This window comes from Nyctereutes procyonoides, unplaced genomic scaffold, assembly GCF_905146905.1.
Source record: "Nyctereutes procyonoides isolate TBG_1078 unplaced genomic scaffold, NYPRO_anot_genome, whole genome shotgun sequence".
NCBI lineage: Eukaryota > Metazoa > Chordata > Mammalia > Carnivora > Canidae > Nyctereutes > Nyctereutes procyonoides.
This window is the reverse complement of record NW_026575125.1, coordinates 78,294,370-78,319,775: the sequence shown is the minus strand read 5'-3', so window position 1 is coordinate 78,319,775 and position 25,406 is coordinate 78,294,370. Positions and strand designations below refer to the sequence as shown.

The window sequence follows — 25,406 nt, the reverse complement described above, 5'->3', positions numbered from 1 at the left end:
CATTTTGTCACTTGAAGGTAAGTTCTTCTGATGGTAATTTGGCATTTTTCTTAGGAAACTGCTACCATAGCTATCCAATTTTACAACAGTCAGAAATGTGGACACAGATTTGTAACTCCAAATTTAGATAGAAAAGCTTCTAGAATATGAACTAAATTGCCGGGGAAGTTGTTTCTAAAGATCCTAAATTTAAAACATAGTTCATATTTCTCATTTAATATGAGAACAGAAATTACACTTGTTAAAGTGTAGCTTTTGGGCAGCCCGGTGGCTCAGTGGTTTAGTGCTGCCTTCAGCCCAGGGCATGATCCTGGAGACCCGGGATCGAGTCCCATGTCGGGCTCCCTACATGGAGCCTGCTTCTCCCTCTGCCTGTGTCTCTACCTCTGTCTCTCTCTCTTTCTGTGTCTCTCATGAATAAATAAATAAAATCTTTTTTAAAAAAGTGAGTAGCTTTGAAACCTGAGCCTGAGGTTTTTAGTCAATAGCCAAAAAATTTCATAATTTTTCCCTTCCCTAACATTTACACGTCTGCAAAATTGTATTGTCTTTTAAAGTTTATAATAGCTCAATACAGAAACCCAGATTCCATTTGATAAATAAGTCTTCAATTCATATGAAAGAATCATACTGGCTCATTTAGCAAGAATATGTAGGTCCAAAATACGGAAGAGAGACATCAAATACATTCAAAATGAAACAAGAGACCAAAAAAGTTATTGTCTTTTAACTTTAATAATACACTCAAAATTTTAACACAAGAAGGATTCACTATTTTAATTAACATTTAAACACAATTATAAGGAACAAAAGGCTGAATGCACTTATGAACAAAGTGTAGCATGTGTCTTTTGATTCACGAACTGCCCAAAACATTTAAAATATATAGCATATGAAGTCACAGAACCATAGGGCTAGAAGAAAACCCCACAAGATAATTGCTTAACTAGATTCAGATTGATCTTGACACTGAATACTTTTTTAAGTCACGTGATGGTCATTTTGGTCATCTAAACACAGAGATGTCAATCACAGGGCTTTGCAAATGTGGAATGGTGATTTACAGTTTAAAATGAAGTACAATAGATCACCAGAATAAAACTCCCTTAGTCACTGTTTTATATTTTCAATATACACACTTAAAATGTTAATATGAGATGAAATTTCACTATTTAAACTCACATTACATGTACCCAAACTACAAATGAAGACAGAAAAAATAGGTACCTACTGTAGCCTCTGGCTTTAAGATCACACACTGGTCAAAACATTTAGAAATTCAAAGGATAATAAGTCACAATAAAGAGTGGAAAGCCTTAAGACCATTTAACACACTCATTGTACAGCTGACCAAACTAAGGACCAAGGCAACTGGACCATAACAATCCATGTGTGCTTTTTGAAAATGACAGTAACCACCATAGCCATGAGAAATGCAGGTTGACCACTTTAGGAGAATTTAATCTTCAAATTAGCAATTCAGAATTTCCCACTATAGGTGAATAAAAGGAGAAGGATGTTAAATGTTCAGAAGTTACTCTTGTAAGTCAGGATGCCTTATGCTGAGGCTTTAGAATAAAAACACTTCACAAATAGAATAGTGAACACAAATTATTACAAGTCAAGATAATAGTTAAATAGAAGTTAGGTAAATTTTCTTGATACACAAAAATTGTTTTGATGAACTTTTCAGTAATGAATTTAAAATGAAATGCATTAGCTCCAAACACAAGGTAAACATAAGACCACTTGATAACTTTAGAGCTTATGCAATATTCTTGCTGAAAAGCGGTTACTGAAATTACCAACCAAATGACAGATTACCTTTAAAGCAGCGCCTTCCTTATAACCTGCAATCATTTCATTTGCCAATTTTTAAGAAGTATTAGTTGGACTATAAATCCTGTGCAGGTAGACTTCCACTTTGTTGTTACCTAAATTACAGATATCCAAGATACCGACGATATGCACTCTATCCAGTTTCATTGCAGCTTTTATAATATCACCTAAAAGTAAAAAGCAAAAAGTATTGTAAAATAAACATTTACTTGGATTTAGTATCACATAAGCTGATTTTTTTTCCTTATAACATTAACAATGTCCCTCATCTTTTCCTTCTCCCCTTCAATTTATCACACATTCATCAAAGCTACGTTATGGTAACTTCTGCCCATAACAAAGAATATATCAAACAGATGCTACTATTAATGTGAAGATATGGGCTGGTATTCCAAAGCCATATTTAGTTATTTCTACTTTTTAATCTTCTTGGCAGAGTAAAGTAAGTCTATGTATTTTCAAGGTTATTTATATGGTGTCAAGTGAACAACTTATTGGTACACTTCAAGGAAGTACTAAAATCATTTCTTTCAAAGTCAATGATCAATTCTTTAGAAGACATACAAGACGTAAAGCAAAATACATATATGGAACTGAAATTTTTTTCAAAGTATATTTCCTTTGAGAGAGCTTTATTAACTAACAGTTAGCTTTGAATACTCTCAAGAAGCTTTATCAAAAATGGATCAGGTGAGGGACACTACTGTGAATGGTGGTGTAGGTAGTTTCAGGGCTGTGCCCCTCCACTAAAGCAATTCATAGGTTGACAAAAACTCTTAGATCAACTTATGCAGACTCTGGGATCTAGACAAAAACTGAAAATAGTTGGGAAAGATTAATAAAGAAAGAGATGCTGCACTATGGTAGGGATGTGCTATGGTATTTTAAATTGCCCATCTACTCCCTCCCTATATCAGCAGCAGCCATGATGATGGCAGCTCACGCTCCTGGTGCAGGTTGCTAGGACCAGATGGTGTGATGCAGAACTTATTCTCAAAGATGTGGTTGTGAGTTCTGACCTGTTAGGCAGTTCCCTCAAGGGCAGATGCAAGGGACTGCTTTTAGTTTCCCTGATTTGGAGCATTTCCACGATGGGGGTAGCTTCCCCAGTGACTTTTGTTGAAAGCATATGAAGGCAAAAACATTAGCCAGAGCAGCTGGGGCAAAGTATAAAGTTGGGACAAGCAATAAGCAGAACAAAAAGCCTGGTGGGGGGAGGAGGTTGGGAAAAGACACATGGAGGGGGATAAGGGCCTTTTAAAAGCTCCTATGTACACTAGGACACCAAGGCTACATGTAGGGACGCCCCTCTCTCTGCTCATTCTTTTCTCTCTCTCTCTCTCTCTCTCTCTCTCTCTCTCTTTCAAATAAATAAATGAAATCTTAAAAAAAAAGGCTAGATGTATGCCCAGTGCTGGACGCATGCTCAGAAAAAGCCTGAGAATAATTGTTCACCTCTGGCTGACCATCAGGGTTTGCAGAGCAGGAAGTGAAAGCTAAAACAGGGTGGTAAACAGCCTGGGTAAGCACTGAACGAGTGCCACGACACAAATCCAACCGCAAAAACTGGAGATCATTTTTGTCCTTGCTTTCCTTTTCTCACCTCCAGGTGTTTAAAGAAACTCATCCAAAGCACTAAGTGACCACTGCTAACAGATCATAGGTTTCAGTGGCTATACATGACAAAGACTTCATTTTCAAAATGAAAACCTTTAGAGGTTAAATAACTTAGACAAAGTCACATGGTATGTATGCTAGGGCTACCTCTCTATACAACTGTAACCTAAAAGCTAGTGGTAGATTTAGGTTTTCTGGGGCCTGAAAGGCGTACTATTTAGAAACCCCTTTTATGAAAAAGAATATAAATACAAAACAGTAACAAAATACAAAACAAGTGAGGGTCTCTCAAGCTTAGTCTTCATTAGTTTCACAATTAAAGCCACCTCTGCTAGGCATGTCACGAAATCTGATGAATGATTTAAAACTGTGCAAGTCACTAATGCAACAACAAATCCAGAAAATAACTATATAGCTTTCTCCTTTCAATGGGATGGACTTTAGATACTTTGGAAAGATTTTGAGATATTTAGCTTTGATGCAAACAGCAACAACCCAAACCTTAATAATTCTAATTGTTACCATATATTGACTTTTACAAATAGTGACTTATGGAGTGCCTACAAGATAAAGTATAAATAGATTTACTGTTTATGTAAGTGATTCTGCCTACTTGTATTAATGCTTTGGGCAAATGACAACCTCTCAATCTGCTCATCTGGTCCTACATCAGAGAATGTTGTGAGGATTAAATACTTAGGGTGTTAGAGCATTTAGAATGGTGGCTGACACACAGCAAGGACTCAGGTATTAGAAATAATCATTTTCTACCTAAGAAAACCTAGTATGACATTAAAATGTTATCATTTACATCACATAGGGATTCTTTTAAAAGGACTATAGATTTTTACCTATAAAATGAGCTTCTCTACATTTCACTTTCAATTGTTTGAACTGTTTACAAAACTGCACATTTTAAGAAATGTCACAGATGCATACAGTGAGTATGACAAAGGCAATGCTATGTGTTTTCCACTCCATTTCCTCATGGTTACAGGGGAAGATAAAGTGTCCTGGCATCTCTTATAGCTAGGTTGGGATCATGTAAGTGAGTTCTGGCAATGAGAATGTGAGTAGAAATGATGAGTCACTTCCAGTCCAACATAATTACAAGCTAGTGCTTCCTTCATCTCTTCCTTCCTCTGCCTAGATAGCCCTATAAGCCACTTGTTCCTGCTGAAGCTGCAACAAAATGGAAGCAGGCTTCATTCTTGAATCACTGCTGAGAAGAAAGCTAACTATTGATCAGACTTAATTTGAGCGAGAAATAAACATTTATTTTGTCATTATTTTTGCAGGCAGAAATATCACACTGTGTTACAAGATAGGTTAGATGGTGCCACAGTTACAAAGCCACTTCAAAGTCTCAGTGACTTTAACACAATAAATGTTAATGCTTCTAAAGTGTTTATCAATGGAGATGGTAACTCAATGTATTCAAAGAGGAGGAAGGTGTGTGTGTGTGTGTGTGTGTGTGTGTGTTCCTGTAGTTCATAGTTAGAGATGATATCCAATTAAGACATCATATCAGTAAGTATTAGTCAATAAGTGATTTGGGAAATACCGCTAACCACTTGAAAAAATTAAAACTGGGTCTATTCCTCAAGTTGCATACCAAAATAAATTCCAAATAGATTAAAATTTTCAACTGTGAAAATGAACCCATATTAACATCAAAACACCAAACAACCCAGTTTAAAATGGGCAAAAGACTTGAATATATATTTTTTCAAAGAAGATATACAAATGGCCAATGAGCACATGAAAAGATGCCCAACATCACTAGGGAAATACAAATCAGAACCAAAATGAGATACCACTTCAGGATGGCTGGTTTATTAAGAAAAAAAAAAAGCCAAAAACAAAAACCCCAGAAAATAACAAGTATTGGTGAGAATGTGGAGAAACTGGGTCCTCGTGCATTGCTGGTGGGAATGTAAAATGGTTTAGATGCTGTGAAAAATGGTTTGGTAGTTGTTCAAAAAGTTAAATTCAGAATTACCATATGACTCAGCAATTCCACTTCTAGGTATATTTCCAAAAGAATTGAAAGCAAGGACTCGGACACTCGTACACCAATATTCATAGCAGAATTACTCACAATAGCCAAGAGGTAGAAACAATCCAAATGTCCATCAACAGATGAATGGATACACAAAATGTGGTATATACATACAATGAAATATTCTTTAGCTATAAAAAGGAATGAAATTCTGATGTATATTACAACATGGATGACCAAGTGACATAAGCCAGACACAAAGGGCAAAGACTGTATGATTCCACTTATATGAGGTACCTGAAATAGGCAAATTCATAGAAATAGGAGGTAAAATAGAGGTCACCAAGGACTGGAGACGGGGGAAATGGGGAGTTACTATTTAAAGGTATCAGAATTTCTGTTTGGGATGATGAAAAAGTTCTGAAAATGGATAGCAGTGATGTTGCACAACAGTGCGAATATACTTAATGTCACTGAATTGTACAGTTAAAAATGGTTAAAATGGTAAATTTTATGTAAATTTTGTCATAATAAAAATGATATGAGTAAAAAAATGAAACTATAAAAGTACCAAAAACCCATACTGAATTAAAAGAAATAATCTGGGACTAAGTGATGCCCTTCTGAGTATGACATAAAACCAGCACCCACCCACAAAAGTAAAAGATTGATATATTTGAGTACATAAAAATAAAATTACTTAAAATACCAAAAGAAGCCTTCCATTGAACAAATTTAGTCAAACAGGGTAAAAGTATTTACAACACATAATAAAGGATTAGTTACTTTAATATGCAAATAAAACTTAGAAATTAATAAGAAAAAGAACATTCTTATAGAGGGGAGCCTGGGTGGCTCAGTCAGTTAAGTGTATGCCTTCAACTCAGGTCATGATCCAAGGGTCCTGTGATCGAACCCCACGTAGGGCTCTCTGCTCAGTGGGGAGTCTTCCTCTCCCTCTCCCTCTCCCTCCCTCTCCCTCTGCTTTTCCCCTGCCTTGCTCTCTCTCAAATATATAAATAAAATCTTTTTTAAAAAAGAACATTCTTATAGAACAATGGAAAAAGTAAAACTAGCATGTAAAATTCATAGAAAGAAGAAATATAAATGGTGAACAAACATTATGATGTTCAAGCTGAGAAATAAATAAGAAATGCAAATGAGAATAGTGATATAATAACTTTTTTGGCCATCAGTCTGCTAAGGAGTAACAAGAACAATAATACCTAGCATTTCTAAGGGTGTGAATGAAGTGGCACTCAACATACCTCAACACAATAAATGCCATATATAAAAAACCCATAGCTAACACCATCCTAAATTGGGAAAAATTGAGAACTTTCCCCCTAAGGTCAGGAATAAGATAAGGATGTCCACTCTCATCACTTTTAATCATTATAGTACTGGAAGTCCTAGTCACAGCAATCAGACAACAAAAAGGAATAAAAAGCATCCAAAATCAGTAAGGAAAAAGTAAAACACTCAGTATTCACAAACAACGTGATACTTTATATAGAAAACCCTAAAGACTCCACCAAAAAACTGCGAGAACTGATAAAAAAAATTCACTGAAGTCACAGGATACAAAACCAACATACAGGAATCTATTGCATTTCTATACAATACTTATAATGAAAACAGTAGAAAGAAATTAAGAAGACAACCCCATCACAACTGCACTCAAAATAATAACATACCTATGAATTAACCTCACCAAAGAGGTGAAAGACTTGTACCCTGAAAACTATATAACAGTGATGAAAGAAATTGAAGATGACATAAAGAAATGGAAAGACATTCCATACTCATGGACTGGAAGAACAAATATATTCAAAATGTCTATACTACCCAAAGCAATCTATATTAAATCTATAGATTTAATGCAATCCCTATCAAATACTAGCAGCTTTTTTCACAACTAGATGAAACAATCCTAAAATTTATATGGAACTTACAAAGACTCAGAATAGCCAAAGCAATTGGAAAAGCACAGCTGGAGGCATCACATCCTGGACTTCAAGTAATATTACAAAGCTGTAGTAATCAAAACAGTATGGTATTGGCATAAAAACAGGCACACAGATCAATGGAACAGAATAGAAAAACCAGAAACGAATCCACAACTATATGGTATGTTGATCTTCAAATAACAGGAAAGAATATCCAGTGGGAAAAAGACAGTCTCTTCAACAAATTGTGTTGGGAAAACTAGACAGCTACATGGAAAAGAATGAAACCAGACCACTTTCTTACACCATACACAAAAATAATATGGATTAAAGATCTAAATGTGAAACTTGAAATCATAAAAATCCTAGAAGAGAGCTCAGGCAGTAATGTGTCTGACATGGGCCATAGCAACATCTTCCTAGATATGTTTCCTACAGCAAGGGAAACAAAAATAAAAATAAACTATTAGGACTATGTAAAAATAAAAAGTTTCTGTACAGTGAAGGGAACAATCAACAAAACTCAAAGGCAACCTACAGAATGGGAGAAGATATTTGCAACTGAAATATTCAATAAAGGGTTAGTATCCAAAATATATAATGCACTTATACAACTCAACACCCAAAAACTAAATAATCCAATTTAAAAATGGGCAGAAGAAATGAACAGATATTTCTCCAAAGGAGAAGCCCAGATGGTCAAGAGACACATGACAATATGCTCAACATTGCTTATCATCAGGGAAATGCAAATTAAAACTACAATGAGATGTCACCTCACCCTGTTAGAATGGCTAATATCAACAACACAAGAAACAAGTGTTGATGAGGATGTGGAGAAAAAGAACCCTCTTGCACTGGTTGGTGAGATTGCAAACTGGTGCAGTGACTCTGGAAATCAGTATCGAGGTTTCTCAAAAAGTTAAAAACCGCCCTATGATTCAGCAACCGCACTACTGGGTATTTCCCCAAAGAATTTAAAAAAACACTAATTCAAAAGGATACATGCAACCCTATGTTTACTGCAGCATTATTTATAATAGCCAAATTATGGAAGTAGCCCAGGTGTGCATAGATAGGTATATGGATAAAGAAGCTGTGGTGTATATATGTACAATGGAATATTATTCAGCCATAAAAAAGAATGAACTCTTGCCATCTGCAACGAGGTGGATGGATCTAGAGAGTATAATGCTAAGTGAAATAAGTCAGAGAAAGACAAATACCACATGATTTCACTCATATGTGGAATTTAAGAAACAAAGTGAAGGAGCAAAGGAAAATAAAAGAGAGAAACAAGCCAAGAAATAGACTCCTAACTATTGAGAACAAACTGGTGGTTGCCAGAATGGGGGTTGGTAGAGGGATGGTTCAAATAGGCGATGGGGATTAAGGAGTGCACTTGTGATGAGCACTGGGTGATATATGGGATAGCTGAATCACTATCTTGTACACCTGAAATGAATATAACATTGTATGTTAGCTATATTGGAATTAAAAAAAAGACTCTGAGAGGGAGGAGAAATAGAATATATACTGTTATATGCAAAAATAATTTCTTAAAGGATTCAAAGAGTAATTACTGGTTATTTCTAGAGAGGGGATGAGTGAGTTGGCAGAAGGGGATGGACCTGCATAGGCAGGGAGGGGAACTTTACTCTTACACAATGACTTTGTGTACCATTTGAATTTTTGAACTGTGAACATATACAGCTTTTGTAATCAAAAAGAAACTAGGTTACACAAAATGTTTAAAAGATGACACCAAAGGTAGAAGCTACTGCAATTCATTATTCTGTACTTATTTTAATCTTCAGTTTGGAATTCTGGAAGGAACAGGAATGTTTCGAATCTGGCAGATCTGGCTTCAAATTTCAGCTGTTACCCATGCTGGTGAGTCTCTGATTTTTAATCAAACCATCTATAAATAGGGGATACTAATGCTTACCTTGCAAGGCTCTTATTAGGAGTAACTGTAATTTATGTAAAATGCCTAGGCACAATGCTTGGCACAGAGCTAAAGGGACACTATCATTATTATGAATAATGCTATGTCATGAAAAACATGACTTTTTCTATCTGAAACAAATCACCTTGGTTTTGATTACCACATCACTTTTCTAGTGATTCTTGCCCTTCATGTCTCAAATATTAATTGCTTTGGCAGAATGATACTATGTTTTTTCAGGTGACCATGTTAGTGACTTCTGAAGAACTGGCATGAGCAACTGGTAAGTAGCTGAGAATTTTGCCTTGGTATATGATACCAATAATAACATATACATATAATAGAAAAAATGTGATGGAAGTAGATGTTGTACACAGTAAGAAAATGAGTACACAGATATTTAAACTATATATTAGGGCACTAATTAAAAAATTTGGAATTTCTGGAAGTCTAAAGAGCTGCAATGTAGGAAGTAATCCTGTAAGTCAACTAATACATCTCTAAAATGAACTGTGGAAAAAATAAAAGATTCTTATAAAGTCAGATATTCAACTTCAGTTTGTAGTAATTATTACTGCCAAAAGTTACTTCATCATCAGGCACAGCTCATAAGACTTGTTTAAAAACAATATACCCTCAAGAGTTTCATCAACTTAGAAAGACCCACCACAAAATCCCATGATAATAAAGGCTGTCTTAAAAGCTCTCTTCAATGCAAAAACCTTCAAAGCTCAATGAAAACTGCTAGAAACTTTACTACCTGCTCAGGAAATAGAAACGACAACAGCAAGTGGATAATTATAATTGGATATATAATTTTATGGGAGTATAGAAATTATGTAGTAGCCTAAACAATTAGTTGGTTGAAGTGTTTCACTATTGGGATTGCATGAACTCCCAGCAGTCCTCAACGAATTTATTGCATAGCACTTGAATAACTAAACATTTATAAGAGAAACAACCATACTGTACCACAGCATGGAGGTATTAAAATTTCAGGCAATTGTAAGGTGAAAGAACAAATCATCTCGCCTGAGTTAAAAGGAGAGAAGAGTTGAATTGGCACTGCTCCATGTGCATACCACTTAATTTAATGAATACTCAGATTTAGAAATGTATTCTAAGAGAACATTCTTAATGTCTACCTGGAACAAAAATCATTAATTTGTCCAATTTTATTTGTGCTCGCTTCGGCAGCACATATTCCAATTTTATTAAAAAATATATTCTCATTTATAAGTCTTGGGGTACATTTACCAAATAACCCTTTAAATTATATTGAATGTTAAGGCTAGAACTATTTATATAATAACATCTTAAGATTAGAACTGTTTACAATATTAATTTTATCTTCTGAGTGAAAGGAATACTGAGATTGTGTTACCTGCAAGTGCTCTTGGACCTGGCAATCTGTCATTGCCAGCTCCATCCTGCGGATAGACACAGCTGTAATTCATGCAGGTCAATAATGTGTCGATTTGAGATGTTCGGAGATCTTCTGGACAATACATGGGCAGGAATGCAACATCAATTGCGATCTCATGGTTCAGACCTGTATAGAAAAACCACACTTTGTTGAAAGTGGGTTAATACATGAAGTTAATGAGGCCTGGTTTGCTGGTTTGATCCTGAAATGTGCCAAACAGCCTCACACATATAAATGTACCATTTCAGAGACAGGAACTAAACCCTTTGCTGTGCAAAACTTTATGAATACATGCAGCTGGTTGAAAGAGGAGACACTTGAGCAGTCTATCACCACTGCTGGATATAACAATCCAAAATATTTTACCAAAAACCAAAACTGAAAAAAACAAAACAAAACATAAAACCCACAAAAATCACACACACAAAAAAAACCCAAAATGTTTTACCTACTGGTAGAAGGTTTAAATTTTAATATCCAGAGGATGGCCTGGTCACATAAATGAAGACATGTAGAACTTTTTCTTGGTCATTATGTCAGGGACCATTACAGGACAGAATAATTCAGAGAGGACTATTGGTTCCCTTATTATCATTTGAACTTAAGGATTTATGACTCAAGCAAAGCCAGGGATGGTAGTAACAAGGTCCCAATTGTCCTTAATTATACAATAAAAACTTCATTTACTCACCATTAGGGCTATAAAAGGTTGCAGTAGAAAAAGGGCTATGGGGGAACTATCAAAGTAGAGTACTGACCTGTGACTGTCATCTCTTTGCATGGGTCAATGTCAACTAGGGTGGATAAAAAAGACTTTTTAGGGGCACCTGGGTGGCTTAGTTACTTAAGTGTCCAACTGTTGATTTCATCTCAGGTCATGATCTCAGGGACCTGGAATCGAGTCCTGAATTGGACTCTGCACTCTGCAGGGAGTCAAGCCTGAGGATTTGCATCCTCTCCCTCTGCCTTTTCCTGTGCTTGCATACTCTCTAAGATAAGTAAATAAATCTTAAAAAAAAGACATTTTAGAGGCAAGGCTTTGAGTTGGGTATTAAAGGATGAACAGCATTTAAATAAACAGAGAGAGAAGGTATTTTAGGTGGGGCAGGGAATAGCCAAAACTATAGATCAGAGTAAGGAGACCATTTTGAGTGGAAGAAGGGTAAACACACAGAACACAACTTGAAAACCCTATGAATTCTACCCAGTCACCCAAAACAGAAACCTGGAAGTTATATTTAATTCCTTCTTTTTGTTCTTCCCTGACATGTAGCCACCAAGCGTCACAGATTCTATGACCTTAATAGCTCCTCTACTCATTGGGACAGCAAATCTTTACTGTGCATGGGTCAGTGATAGGTAAACAAACTCCTTCCTGTTAAGCTGTAAGCGGATCCAGAAATGCAAGTCCATTCTTTGCTTTTTATGGGCAAGTGACACTAAAATTCCACAGCTTTAATTTAACATACAATTAAGGGCTACTTAAAGGTTTTAAGGATTACTAAAATTTGGTATTCATCAACTATAATAGTCACGATATCTAGAATTTACTGAGGATTTCAATCTGGTATGAGAAGTATAACCACAATTGTATAAAGAAAAAAAAAGAAGTATAACCACCTCATAACTCTTAGCTATGTTGGAAAATGCACGTGGAGTGCGCATGCTGGTATGTGATTTCCTTAATTCTAAGATCAAATCTAACTCTAAGATATACCATCAACTGAATAACAGTTTTAATAAAAAGGAAACTGCATTAAATGTGCCCATTGACTGTAAGATGCATTCCAACTAGCAAATGTAAAAAAAAAAAAAAAGAAAAGAAAAAGAAAGAATGCTTAGAATTGAGAAAATACCAGAAGGTGTAAATCCTGATATTCTCAGGAAGTTAGTTTGATTATCAGTGAGTCATTGATACTATTTTGAGTTATTTTCTAAATTATAAAATATTGTGAGGTTAGCTTCATCATTACTCACGAAATCTGTCATGAGTTCTTTGGTTAAAACTAGAGTTCAGGGTACAAATGTATAAGTAAACAGCCCTCAGGGCCTCCATACTTGCTGTTTCTGTGCCTACAATGTTCTTTCCTCAGATAACCAAATGGTTCCTTCACCCCCCTCAGGATTCTGGTGAAATGCTGCTTTTTCTGGGAGACCTCCACTCTATTAAAATGTAATCCTTTTCAGGGTGTCTGTGTGACTCAGTCGGTTAAGCCTCTGACTCCTAATTTCAGTTCAGGTCATGATCTCAGGCATGAGATTGTACCCCACACTGGGCTCTGTGCTGGGCATGGAGCCTGCTTGAGATTCTTTCTCCTCCTCTCCTTCTGCCCCTTCCCCCCTTAAAAAAAGATAAAACGTAATTCTTTTCTTTTTTTAAGATTTTATTTATTTATTCATGAGAGACACAGAGAGAGGCAGAAGGAGAGGCAGAGGGAGAGGCAGGCTCCCTGCAGGGACCCTGATGTGGGACTCAATCCAGATCAGGACCCTGGGGTTACGACCTGAGTCACCCAGGCATCCCTAATCCTTTTCTACTACATTATTTTCCAACCTCTTTCTTCTAGAACTTATCGTTATTTCTTTTATCAGCAAGCTCTCTCTCTCTCTCTCTCTCTCTCTCTCTCTAGCAAGCTCTCTTACTTGTTGTGTTCACTCATATAACCTCGTAACCTCAGGACCTAGAACAGTGCCGGGCACATTAGGTGCTCAGTAAATATTTGTTAAATTGAGCAAATGAAAGTATGTTTGTGCATTCTTTACCTGTAATTTTCAAATACTAGACTTTAAGACATTTATGCATTAAGTGTTCAAATATGAATTCATCTGTATTCCTGTTACCAAAGGAGATGAACATAAACATCCTCCCCACCATGTGCATACATATATATTTCAGTGGTGACTTACTGTTGATGAGTTACTTTAGTAAGTAACTTATACCTTACTATCTATCTAGGTAAATGTGATCATATATCTGGACTCATTCAAAATTATAGGAAAATATAAAATCAAACAAGTAAGCTCGTATTACTCTTTTGTAATGTGTATTATATGCAATTTATATATCTTCTTCCTCAACTCTTTGTGATTACTGAATTTTTTTCCACTAAAAAGTGTGAAAGTTAGTGTATGTGTTTGCATTGGAAGGGAGGCATATAATCCTGGCACCTAGCATAATGCATTGCATATGCCGTATTTTTCTAAATCTAAGATGCCATTGAGAAAAATACTACCAACTGAAGAAAAGCATGACTTCAATTGTAAGATGCAGACTGATTTTCAAAGATGTTAAAATATGCGGGAAAAGGGTGTCTTATGATGATGAAATCTGATAGTAGATACTTCAGGTTTTATGATTAAATTACAATTACTTTCATTATGCTATGAAATAAGGGACAGAATTAAGGTGTGGCAATAGCAATCTAGCTCTGGAACCCATATAATCCAGTGTACTGCTCTACTGAGATACGAGGTGGAGAAGCATCTTGGTGGGATAGGATATCCTAAGGACGTAGCTGGTGAGGGAACCAACAGTGGAAAAACTGCTACTCAGTCAATGGATCGAATAGGCTTCAACAAGGAAGGAGGCATATCTTATGGGTACAAATAATTGGTTCTGAGCCTGCAGGCTAGTACCAAGGAGGGGAGGAGTTATGTTGGCCTGTTTGGTTGCTTTAAAAAGGAGAAAAAAGTCAAGGTAAGTAAATCCTTATTATTTCAATATAAATACAGCACATTAAATTGCTTTGATGCTACAATTAATGCTATTAAAAATTTAAATTATAATTTAAATGCATATTGCAAAAAAGAAAAAGAACAAGCCATATAAAAATTGGGGGTCTCTCTCTCTTTTGAATTCTAAGAGACAAAGTGGATGACCTTCAGAAGTTTACAAAAGGCTGGCTGAATTATGATCCTAATTGCCTAAGTCAAATGCAAATTGAAGAGAGGACTTCTTTTTATTTTTGTGTATATTTTTTTATTGGAGTTCGATTTGCCAACATATAACACCCGGTGCTCATCCTGTCAAGTGACCCCCTCAGTACCTGTCACCCAGTCACCCCATCCCTCGGCCCACCTCCTCTTCCACTACCCTTTGTTCGTTTCCCAGAGTTAGGAGTCTCTCATGTTCTGTCGCCCTCGAAGAGAGGACTCCTAAGCTTTGATTGACTCACAGCATTTCATGGGTAACTAAATCAGTGTTAATTGGGCCAATGATATACTAATACCATCTAGAAGTTCAATCTAGGTTTTGAAAACTTTTCTTATATTTAAAGGAGGAATAATTCTTAAAATTGGGAGAGACAGAACCAATAGATTTTGTAACTGGGCCTAAAGGTACTGAAAATTTAGTTTGTTACTTCATTCCAGTATCTTCTTTGTGAAATGTGTGTTATTTCATTATAAGCAATGGACTGAGGTTTTAGCACTTACTAAAAATATCTATTTATTTGAAGCAAGTGAGATGCGTAGCAAGGATTTTAATATAAGAATCAGCATTTCTGGAATAGGTTTCTGATGTTGCAACAGTACCCAACTGGTTTTTGGGAGCCATTAGAACTGTAAGAAGGAAGATTAATAATTCAATGTTTTCAATAATGATTCACCCTAGACCAGTCAGATAATGATTATAACAAGGTTGTGGTGTGAATAACATTTCTGGCTTCCAGAATGAGACACTTCAAAATTACTGGGTCCTCTAGAGATCAGCAAGATATTGTAGAGAGATAATCAATTACTGGAAGATAGTATCAATGTAGGTGGACAATCTTCATGTTGGAAGAATTTTAAATATCATATTGATTTATCTGCCTGGATTGGTTTAGCTAGTTTTATCTAAAAACAGAGGTCTAGGACAGGGGTCAGCATTTATGACCTGGGGGTCAAATCTAGCTTGTACCTGGTTTTAAACAACCCCTGAAGTAAGAATGTTTTTTTTTACATCTTAAATCTTTGAAAAAAATCAGAAGCATATTTTGTGACCTGTGAAAATTATAAGCAATTCAAATTTCAGTGTCTTTTATTTTTTTATTTTTTTCAGTGTCTTTTAAATAAAGTTTTATCCAAACAGAGCCATACACATTCATTTATATATTGTCTATGGCTGTTTTCACACAAAAACAGTAGAAATACCAGTTGGGACAGATACTGTATGGCCTGCAAAGCCTCAAACATCTACTACTTGGCCCTTACAGAATAAGTGTACCCCCTTATATAGAACACACATAAGGTTGTCTTTTGGTTTTAAGATTATATCTTTTAACAAATAGTACATTATTAGGAGATGTAATGGTCTTTTTTGAGTTCATTGCTCATGCCTTGCTTACAATGGCTAGGCCATTTGTCTGATCTCATAATACAATTTACATTTCATACTTTCACAAAAGGTATAAGTTCACTACTTTCACATTTGATATTTACCACTTATTTATTTATTTTAAATTTTATTTATTTATTCATGAGCGACAGAGAGAGAGAGAGAGAGAGAGAGAGAGAGAGAGAGAGGCAGAGACACAGGCAGAGGGAGAATCAGGCTCCATGCAGGGAGCCTGACATGGGACTCAATCCTGGGATTCCAGGATCACGCCCCAGTCGGAAGGCAGGTGCTAAACCGCTGCACCACGGGGGCTGCCCTATTTACCACTCATTTTAATCAAAATCTGAGAATATCTATACTTCGAGTCCTATTAAGAGAGTAGTATTTCTTAATCTTAATTCTACTCCTACATACCTGGCAAGCAGGACACATTCCTTGTCATTGGTTCTTGTCTAGCAATAAGTCTCCCTTAGAAAGTTAAGGGACACTGAATAGGCTGCTTCTCTGGAGTATACCAGAATTTTAAGGAGTGTGGCAAGATCTCCCTCAAGTGATTTTGATAGGCTACTCCCTCCCATCAAGGTTCTATAAGAATCAATGGATCAGCACTAGGTATTGTATGTAAGTGATGAATTGCTTAATTCTACTCCTGAAACTAATTATTACACTATATGTCACGTAACTAGAATTTAAATAAAAACCTGAAATAGAAAAAAAAGAATCAATGGATCAGTACCATTTATTTTAGTTCTCTAGAGTTCATTTGTATATTAAGTTAAACCATTAGAGAGCTAAATACTTGGATTATGTGATAATTAAGGTGAAAATATACTCCTTTACAGAAATATGTTACCAAGATTTGACTAATTATTATACTGATTGTATAAGTTTGATGCAAGAATCAATTATCTGAAGAGCATTTCCATATCGTTAAAAAAGAAAACTATAGTTGAAGATACCAACCCACTGTTATTCTATGCTACTTGCACAATAGTTTCATATGGTAAAATCAGATTTGAGTTTTGATAAAGGAAAAAATAAAAGGCTTCCTATATATGAATGTTTGTTTTCTCTGCAATAGAAGATATGTCTAGAGACTCAAGAGACATGATTTCTAATCATGGCCTGGGTTCTACCTAGCCAGGGTGTAGGAATAGATGATATCCAAACTTCTTTTAACTTTAAAATTAAATACCTCATCAGGAAAAAAGTCCCCTTCTTTCTTTCTGACAGAAAGTTCACCAAAAATTACAGCCAAATGGTAACTAGTTATTTGTAAGTACCTATTAACACATACTTTTTGTTTCCTTGTAAATGTTCTGTTTTGTTTTATCCATCTGTGGCTTAGTTTTCACTGTTTTTATCCCTGTAAACCATCTTAAGTCTTTGAAAATAGGACATAAAACAGCATAATTCTAATGTGCACCAGAGCTGGTTGGGCAGAATGACATATTTGCCCTCTTCACATTTGATTCTTGCTTTTAAGTGATATAAAGAGACCAAGTAATGCAGTCTAGTAAAAGAAGCATTTGAAACTTAGGTCTGACATGTCTAACAGTCCGTTGAAATTCAGTTTTCATAGATTGTATACATACACACAATCACACATATATACATACTTATGTGTGAGGAGGCAAGGAAGAGGGAGTGGGAGAGAGTAAAAAGGAAGAGGGTATCCTGATAAAGGTCAACATAATTCATTCCAGTACTGTAGATGTAAAAATCTATGAAATGAATTGTCTTTCATAGAAATTTTTTTTCATAGAAAATTATGAATTTCTTTCATAAATTAATTTGCTTATGACTTTTCCTCATTCTTTTAATTTCAGGTAACAAGACCTTTCTTTTAGACATAAATACAAATAATTTTCCTTATTTTGGCTAAGATTTTCTTTTAGAATTAATTTTTTGTGTACTTTTCATTCATTGGAAACAAATATAAAATTAAATACAAGTTTAAAAAATGTGTTGACTTTCCTTAAGTTTGTATTTAAATTCCAGTTAGTGCACATACAGTGTGTTGTTAGTTTCAGGTGCACAATATAGTGATTTGGCACTTCCATATAACATCGGGTGGCTCATCGCAGCAAGTGCCCTCTTTCATCCCCATTACCTATTTAAACCAGCCCCCTACCCATCTCCCCTCTGGTGACCATCAGGTTGTTCTCTTTAAAAAATGTGCTGACTTTTAAATTTCTGTAAGTCCTATAGACACTTCTCAGTTTTGAACAACCCAAGAAAATCAGTTTACTTTCCCTTGCAGACCAGGGAAGTTTTTTATCTTCTTTCTGTTACAACCTTAGTTGAGAATTTTATTTTTTTAGAGGCTAAACAGACTTCTGTTCATAGGAGCTTCTCTTGTTTAGTATCCCTTTTCTCTTTAACCCACATTTTACCTCTCAACAGTTCAGGTGCACTGAGAAAGAGGCAGAAAACATGAGCAAAAAAGTGGTGCCTAAAGAAATACAAAATCAATTTTAGAAGTAGTCATGTGGTCAGGGGTAAGGAAAGTTACCCTGGTTCCCATTCTTCTTGGCCCAAAAACTTTTCCAGGACTTGCCGATGTTAAAAGCCCACAGAGCTTAATGTATTCCAGAACTACTGCTCCATTTCTCGATTGGCTTGAGCTAAATAAATATATTTTTTGGGGGTGGGGAGCTTAATTTTTTCAAGCAAAATAGTATCATATATATATAAAATATATTAAATTAATAATATTCAAAGAAAAGAACACTTCACTTACCTAGGATGGTCACTTCAAAATGCCCAAGGCTTCGGGCGCTCTTAAAGTCATCAAGTTTTGGGGGCCTTCCCTCCGGTGGTATGTATTTTGCAGGCTGAGAATTAAACTGCTCAGTAAGAAACTTTCTCTGCTCAAAAATAAACTTCCGTGGGATACTTTCAGGATAAACATGGCTGTAATGCAGGTGATCTATTAAGCCAAACTTTTTCTCTCTCCATAGCTGGCTTTCCCACCTATCGCTTATAGTTTTTCTGGCTTTCCCTATGGTACTAGTGCTTGTGCTTTCTCGACCTGTTAAAGACACAATGAGACACAATGAGGACCTGTAAACTAACCAAATCAAGTCATTCAGTACAAAAAAAAATAAGCACAGATTAATGAGGAATAGTTTAACTTTAAAAATCAAATGACCACATATAAAATGTAAATTGAATGTCCAAGAACATGAGAGACACCTAACTCTGGGAAACGAACAAGGGGTGGTGGAAAGGGAGGTGGGTGAGGGGTTGGGGTGACTGGGTGACGGGCGCTGAGGGGGGCACTTGACGGGATGAGCACTGGGTGTTATGCTATATGTTGGCAAACTGAACTCCAATAAAAAAAACTAAATATCATTAATTACATGCATTCAATGTAATTAGACTTAAATACTCCAGTGGGAAAATTTAGCCTGAAAAATAATGGTATATTGACGTCAAACAAATTATGATAAATATAATTACACAGAAAGATAAAAAGTAATAGGATGGAAAAAGACGCAATATTCAAACATAAACAAAAGGTATAGCTATACTAATATCAGGCAAAGTTTACAATAAAGCAGGAATATTCTTAGAGATAAAAAGAGACTTTTTAGGGATTTTATTTATTTCTTCATGAGACACAGTGACAGAGAGAGAGGCGGAGACATAGACAGAGGGGGAGGCAGGCTCCTCACAGAGAGCCCAATGCAGGATTCAATCCCAGACTTGGGATCACGCCCTGAGCCTAAGGCAGATGCTCAACCACTGAGCCACCCAGGCGTCCCAAAAAGAGGCATTTTTTTAATGTTACAAGAGATAACCAGGAAGTTATAGAAGCTCTAAAATTCTATACTGACAGTCCTCACTTTATATGCACAAGTTCCCATATGCACAAATGTCAATTATCATAATTTAGTTATAGAACACCAGAGTCCCAATGATATGATCTAAATTTCAGTTAGCACAATATATTAATTGTAAGTGCAGGAAGTGAAAACTTCACTAATAGTCTTTCAATCCACAAATCACTATGATCAGTGACCAATCAGTTCTTTCAAAGTCATGGTGTATCTGTTACTCAGTTCATGCAGAGATGAAAAAGTGTGTAGTTGTGTTGCCTCTTTGCTTCTCAGCAATAAACCTACATGACATTTTACAAAAATGGATCATTGAGAGGGGGAATTGGCTAAAAAGGATGAAAGTGTCAAAAAGAAACAAAGTGATAACGTTGGAGGAGAAATGTGAATTAAGGATAAATAGAATTCTAGAAGAAAAAGCTGATGGTGGGAATTCCAATCCTGCTGCCAATTTGAGGGACTTTATATATGCAGCCAAAGGAACCTACTGAAAGTGAAATTATCAACATAAATGAGAAAAGTGGTGTGACAAATAGGATGAAGATGTCCTGGAGGAAGTGATGCCAAGAAAAAAATTCACATTAAGAGAACTCTCAGAGATATTTCATAACATTGAAAGTGCAAAGGATAAAATGTTGGAAGCTGATCCAAACTTAGAAAGGAATATGACAATTCACAAAGGCAAAGGCATAGAAAAACGACTTGCTTCGTAATGTAAGTAATGTGATGAAAAAAAAAAAAAGGCAAATGCTGTTCAAACTACCGTTGGTAACATTTTTACAATGAAAGGAAAAACTTTAATTCTCTATGTTTCTAATGTTTTATATTATAATGAACTAAATAAATATCAGTTTACTATTTGCAAAAAAATGAACTCCAATAAAAAAATAATTTAAAAAGTAAATTGAATGTCCAAAAGGTAATTCTTATTGAAGTGAAGAGAGGACTACATTCATTTTCAAAATAAGCTTTTCCTCTAAAATATTAAAAATAGATATTATTTTTCTGTGAAGATTTGTAATTACCTTCCTTATTCTTTTTTTCTGTATTTTCTAAACACCCTTAAATAAACATATATTCCTTTTATATTCAGTGACAAATTCAAGTTAATTCAAATTCATAATTGTTAGACATGGGACCACCTCTCACCATTGGTGGAATTTAAGCTTCTGATAAAATTTTGTTAATCTTCGCTAAAAGTAGCCTGAACAGATACAAAATACAGTCTATTTCATTGATATAACTCTCCTTCAAGAAGACCTCTTCAATTTTTGTTTTTCATTTTTCTTTAAAGATTATTTATTTATTTATCCATGAGAGACAGAGAGAGAGAGAGGCAGAGACTCAGGCAGAGGGAGAAGCAGGCTCCATGCAGGGAGCCTGATGTGGGACTCGATTCTGGGATCACGCCCTGGGCCAAAGGCAGGCACTAAACCGCTGAGCCACCCAGGAATCCCCCCTCTTCAATTTTTGATTACTTTTTTATCATCAAGTCAATTTATCACTTATGTACAGTTTATCTAACACATTTATTTTCTGAGGCAGAATATAATTTCTTCCCTACACATTATGACATTTATTCATTCAGCAAATAATTACTGAACACTTGTTATATATATTCCAGATACTGTGCTAAGGAATTTGGTAAAATAATATTTTAATTGAATAATATGCCCTGAGAACTGAAGACACATGGCAGAATCAGAAAAAAATAGATTTTGGAACAAGACTCTCATGTTGTCAGTTCTGCTAGCTGAGACAAACTGACAGCACCTCTGTTTCAGAGTTTACCAAGGTTGCTGAATTGTTTCCTTGCACGTGGTATATGCCTTGGTGTTTATTATTATCCTAGCATTAAAAAAACTTTGCTAAGACTGAAGGGGATTTCAACAGCAAAGATTCAATGTGGTTAATATACCACTCCTGCTTTTGAAACATACCTTATTCCCAGACTACTTTCTTAGTTTTTTAAACCTAGCCAGAAACTTACTAAAAATTTCTTATGGGGTAAAGTACTAGACTGAGTTGTAAGAGATGATGAAGTTGAATATATACTTCTTACTCACCAAAAATTCAAAATAATGCAATATTACAAAAGAGTTTAGTTCAAAATTCAGTTGATGAACACACTTAAATTCTATGATAATGCTTGATAACAAAAAGAATAAGAAATGTGATGACACATGAAAAAGAATGGTATCAATCAGAGCCAAGAGGAAAACTCAGTTAATAGTATTAAACTGAGAACTGTAGAATGATTTAATCTTTTTTATCTTTTTTCCCCTTTTTTTATCTTCTAAAACAAATCTCCTTTCCCAAAACTAGTAAAAGTACTTAATTAGAACAAGTAGCTCTTACAATGACTCAAGTTATAGTGAACATTCCTGACTTACTTGTTCTAAAAGAACATGCAAAGGAAAGTTATAAGCTATTCCAGTTTTTTAAAAACTAAATTATTATACCTACCTTACAGGAAAAAACTTCTATGACTGGCCCTGTCAGGAATAAGTCAGAATATCTGCTATGCTTTGAGTGTTCTTAGCAAGGACTGGCAAGGTACAAATGTTTATTTGAAAAATTCCTCTGAAAATACCCTGATTACATGTTCACAGTTACTACAAATGGGCATGAATTCAATACAAGAGATACTGTCAGTCATTGTTAGTGAACAACAAGATTTCAAAGGCAATAATTAGGAGACATATATACATCTAGAGTTTAGGTTTTTCTAAAAATATGATGGAAAATTATGAACTGGAATTCTTTTATTTTTAGTTGAATACTACTAAAATTATAATATAAGACACATTATGTTTTTAAGCCTAATGCACAACAAAGATACAGGTTAATTACCTAGCAAAATTATGGGCTTGTTGGTATGTATAGATGCACATACATATATATGATTACATAATTATAATAACTTATTTTAATGATTCATTTTACCCAATTTCTGGTGAGAAGAGACATGTTTAGTGGGGAAAATCTTCAGTAGAAGACCACATTAAGGTTATGAGGTAAAAAAAACATATAAATGTATGTATGTAGGAATGGTGATTTTGTTTCTTCACAAAATCTACTCTGAGAATTTTGTTATATGGATAAAAGTGATGGTCAGGGATGTATGGAAGCATTTGGGAGGGTGAGGAGTTATTTTCTTTGCCTCTTCCTCCTCTTGCATCCACTAACTCCATCTTGGTGCAAGATCTACAAGGCTAAAAAAGAACAGGGTATTTTTCACTCAGTAGCAAGTATAAAATACAGTTTTAAAAAAAGTGTGTAAGTCAGAGGCTACCTGTAATGTTTTGTGATCTCAACAATATTGTTACTGTCATACTCAACAGTGAAAAACTGAAAGCATTTTCTCTAAGATCAGGAATAAGACAAAGATATCCTCTGTCATCACTGTTCTTCAATAGAGTATTGGGAGTTCTAACCATAGCAATAAGGCAAGAAAATAAAAAGCATATATATATATGTAAAGTCATATATATATGACTTTATATATATTCCTAAAAAACACCTTTTACACTAAAAACACCTTTTACAACTAAAAAACAAATTCAGTAAAGATGCAGTATACAAAATCAATATACAGAAATGTGTGTTATTTCTATACACTAATAACTATCAGAAAGAGAATTTAAGAAAGCAATCCCATTTACAACTGTACTAAAAAGAATAAAATACCAAACATAAATTTAACCAAGGCTGTGAAAGAACTGTACTATTAGACACTGATGAAAGCAACTGAAGATGACACAAACAAAGGGAAAGATATTCTGTGTTCATGGACTAGAAAAATTAATATTGTTAAAATGTCCATACTACTCAAAGCAATCTACAGATTCAGTGCAATCTCCATCCAAATCCCAATGGAATTTTCCACAGAACTAGAACAAGTAATTCTAAAATCTGTATGGAACCACTAAAGACCTCAAACAGCCAGGGCAACCTTTAGAAAGAATAACAAAGTTAGAGATATCATACAGGCAGATTTCTAAATATACTGCAAAGCTATATAGTAATGTAAGCAGTATGATACTGGCATAAAAACAGGCCCACAGATCAATGGAATAGAACTGAGAGCCCAGAAAGAAACTCACACATATATGGACAATTCTTTTATGACAAAGACGCTGAGAACACACAATGGAGAAAGGACAGTTGTTCAATAAATGGTGCTGAGAAAACTGGATAGCCACATGCAAAAAGATGAGACTAACCACTAACTTATACCATACTCAAAAATTAACTCAAGGGACGCCTGGATGGCTCATAGGGTGCCTGCCTTCGGTTCAGGTCATGATCCTAGGATCGGGAATCGAGTCCCACATTGGGCTCCCTGCAGGGAGCCCGCTTCTCCCTCTGCCCGTGTCTCGAGCCCATTGGCTCCTGCAGGAGCCGCTCTCCCTGCCGTGCTCTGCTCTCTCTGTGTGTCTCTCATGAATAAATAAATCTTTAAAAAAACTACCTCAAACTGCATTAAAGACATGGATGTAAGACCTGAAACCATAAAATTCCTAGAATAATACATAGGCAGTAAGCTCCTAAGGCACTAAGACATCAGACTTAGAGATGTGTTTCTGAATTTGACTCCAAAGGCAAGGGAAAACAAAACAAAAATGGGATTATATCATACTAAAAAGTTTCTGCATAGCAAAGGAAACCATCATTAAAACAAATGGCAACCCTGTCAATGGGAGGAGATATTTGCATATATCTGATAAGGGATTAATATCTAAAATACAGAAAGAACTCCTACAACTCAACAATTAAAAAAAACCTGATTAACAAAAGGGCAGAGGATCTGAATAGATATTTTTCTAAAGAAGACCTATAGATGGCCAACAGGCACATGAAAAGAAGCTCAACATCACTAATTATTAGGAAAATACAAATCTAAAGCACAACAAAATATCACCTTATACCTGTGAGAATGGCTATTATCAAAAAGACAAGAAATAACTTTTGGAGAGGATGTGGGGAGAAGGGAGGCCTCATACACTGCTGATGGCAATATAAACTGGTGCAGCTGGTAGGGAAAAAGCATGGAGGTTGTTTTGTTTTTAAATTAAGAATAGATTTACCATATAGGTCTGTTACACTTCTGGGTACTTATCCAAAGAATACAAAAACACTAACTTGAAAAGATACATACATCCTTATCTTCATTGTCACATCATTTACAATAGCTCCAATAAACATCTTAGAGCATGTCCCTTGTGTACCCAACACATAGGTCAGAGGGTATAACATATTTGGTATCGTCAAATTATTCTCAAAAGTAGTAGTATCATATTTATATAAGAAAGAGGAGCATGACTCATTCTCTCTCTTTGAAATACAAACATATCTGCTTATATTATAAAACAAACAATGGAAAAATATATGATAGGGTAAATTAAAAAGTCACCTACAGTGGGCAAGGACAGGTGAAAGGAGCAGGGATAAAAGCTAAATTTC

At 35.3% G+C, this 25,406-nt stretch overlaps 1 protein-coding gene across 2 annotated transcripts in view; it reads right to left on the bottom strand.

Moving 5' to 3' along the window:
• Positions 1-775: 775 nt before the first annotated feature.
• Positions 776-25,406, bottom strand: part of RADX (RPA1 related single stranded DNA binding protein, X-linked) — a 91,639-nt gene continuing 67,008 nt past the window's right edge. For both annotated transcript variants that reach the window (XM_055338651.1, XM_055338652.1), the window contains 3 exons: positions 18,842-19,132; positions 10,740-10,907; positions 776-2,006 (listed from right to left, as the gene is read on the bottom strand). In XM_055338651.1, the coding sequence (XP_055194626.1) occupies positions 1,876-2,006; positions 10,740-10,907; positions 18,842-19,132 (590 nt within the window). In that variant the 3' untranslated portion in view covers positions 776-1,875. The remainder of the gene's footprint in view (positions 2,007-10,739; positions 10,908-18,841; positions 19,133-25,406) is intronic.